The sequence below is a fragment of the Carex rostrata genome, chromosome 4 (genome assembly GCF_964058835.1).
Source record: "Carex rostrata chromosome 4, lpCarRost1.2, whole genome shotgun sequence".
NCBI lineage: Eukaryota > Viridiplantae > Streptophyta > Magnoliopsida > Poales > Cyperaceae > Carex > Carex rostrata.
Window position 1 is genome coordinate 5,595,003 of NC_135921.1, and position 2,426 is coordinate 5,597,428.

Consider the following 2,426-nt stretch of genomic DNA (forward strand, 5'->3'; position numbering starts at 1 on the left):
GTATTCTACTCTAAAAAATATAATTAGAATATTGTGACTATATTATTAACTTCTTTTCATAATTTATCATGTAATTAATACAGTAATAGTTGTTAATACTAATTTAAAATACACTATAAATTATAAATCAATTCTCAATTCTATAATTCCTCTGTTCCTTTGGTATTCTACTACTATATACTCCTAGCCGAACAGGGAACAGCCCATAGCACTTTGTTTTGAAAATTACAAAACCAGCGCCAAGGTTTCAAGAAACAAAGAAATTACGAAAGAGCCTGAGCTCCTCTCTCTTTCAAGTCTCAACCTCCTCTCCTAGTCTCCCCGCAAGTTTCTATACGAGTCGGATCTCCTCTATAGCTTCCATAGCTAATTGTACGATCTTTTCTCCCCCTCTAGGCCTCTGCTCTGTTTATAGTCTTTCTCTGTTTTCCTTTGCTTTGCAACTACCAAGCAAAATCATGATCTTGCATCCTTTCTTGTTTATTTCTTTTACAACCAGGCTACAGAAAGAGAGATACATGCATGATGGAAGTGCCAAAAGAAGAAAAGAAGTTTTCTTGGAAGATTTGTGAGAATAGTTTTCCTAGTTATCAGGATCTCGGTAAGCATATAGGGTGCCAGTTCTCTGGTGATCTTAAAAGGAAGAAGAAGTCCACTTATGGAATTGAAGAAATGGAGGATCTCACTCCCGAATCTAAAGTGAAAGATGTTGCACTTGCACAGCCATTTATAGATCTGAACGAGAAGCCTGATTGGTGGGAAAAAGAATCGCTGAAAATTGACATCCCTGAATCTGGAGCAGAAGAAGTTGGACCTAAATCTCTTTCCCTAGAGACATGGCTTAAGGATAGAGAGAAAATTCAGGTGACAGATCCAGACTTAGAAGAGAAGGAACAGATCGAACAAGCAGCCAAACCAGAATCTGAGACTGATGTTTTGCTTACTGTACCTGTCCACAGGACATTGAATCAACGGCAGTTAATTTGTTCCCCTTTTCAATTGTGATGGTTATATTCTGAAAAGCAATGTGGGTTGGGCAACAATAACATGGAGGTGATCATGGTTTTAATTTAAGGTTGTTTTTTTTTCTGATTTATCGAGGAATTAGGATGTTAGTGGTGGATACTTTAAATGTTTCGACTTTCGAAGTTATGTTATAGAATGTCTCTAAAACAAAAGTAGCTGAACCTTTATTCTTTTGTTTAATACATGGAGCTGGATGATGAAAAGGAGACACAGATATTGTTTTGATAGTGGTTAACTGAATTAAAGTTTTCTGAGCAGCTATTCTCTGGAATATTATTTTTCTTCATTTACAGAGAATGATGGTTTCATACGTGATTGATGTATCAAATGGTATATTTTCTATACTCTATTATAATTTTATTGATAAATATATACTGATTTCAACTTATATGCAGTTTATGTATGTGTTGAAGAGCAGTTGTGTTTTATAAATTGGTAAAGCTATTAGATAACAATTGGATCAGTTCAGTTCAGTTCAGGTTAAGCAAGGCTGGGTGGGTGTGGGGTTGGATCGGGTCGGGTTTGGAGAAGAAAGATAATTGGTCCCCATTATGGGATAGTTTAGACTTTTAATGACCATTCATTTTAGATTGTACAATGGGTCTCAACTGAAACAAGTCTCTTAATCACAGTGCAAAAACAGGCTTGCATATTTTCTGGAATGTTTAAAAATCACATTATACCAGAATATTACCAGTCCAGTAATGCACTGTTCCACACTGAGCAAGTATCGGTACCACTTCTGCCGTACCAATTTAGTATGCATGACGTTTAATTTTCAAGTATATATTATTTCCTGGGTGCTTTTTTGTGTGTGTATGTTTCTCTGTTTCATTGGAACTGAGATTATATTTTACAACCTTCTTTGAATCATGCCCATCTGGCCTCTCAGCACTGAAAAGTCTTTTACCAGTTGCTCCCGACAACCAACACGATGTCTGTTGTTAGAAGGTTTTGTCCTCCTTTTTCTTTAGTTACATCAAATGCACTTTGTGCACGATCCGGTGATACCAGTTCCAGCGTGCTTGTCTTCAGAAACAAAATGACAAGACCAGAAATACTAGAGTTTCTACTTGGATGATTCAATTATTATAAAAAATGCATATGGATTTCATCTGAGAGAGTTGTCCTTCCCTATTTACGAATATGCCCCTCATAAGTCATAAGGCTATCATAGTTAGCCCAAACACCCAGCTGATAAACCAGAGTTCAGTGCTGATGTCTGACAACTTTTTTTTGCAAGACCCCTAAATTGGACCCAGCCTCAGATGGCACATTGGCATTCAATGTGGTCGTAAAGGCCTGTCTTTTTTATATTTTACTTCTTATAATATTGAAACCATGTAGGGCTGGAGGTAAATGTGGTTATTTAATTCTTGTTAAAATGTTCTCCAATATAG

The 2,426-nt window shown here is 36.4% G+C and overlaps 1 protein-coding gene across 1 annotated transcript; it reads left to right on the top strand.

Annotated features, from left to right (window-relative positions):
• Positions 1-212: 212 nt before the first annotated feature.
• LOC144553570 (uncharacterized) lies at positions 213-1,276 on the top strand. The gene is made up of 2 exons (XM_078301795.1): positions 213-372; positions 500-1,276. Exon 2 carries the CDS (start codon positions 523-525, stop codon positions 1,003-1,005), a length of 483 nt encoding a protein of 160 aa, XP_078157921.1. The 5' UTR covers positions 213-372; positions 500-522; the 3' UTR covers positions 1,006-1,276.
• Positions 1,277-2,426: the final 1,150 nt, after the last annotated feature.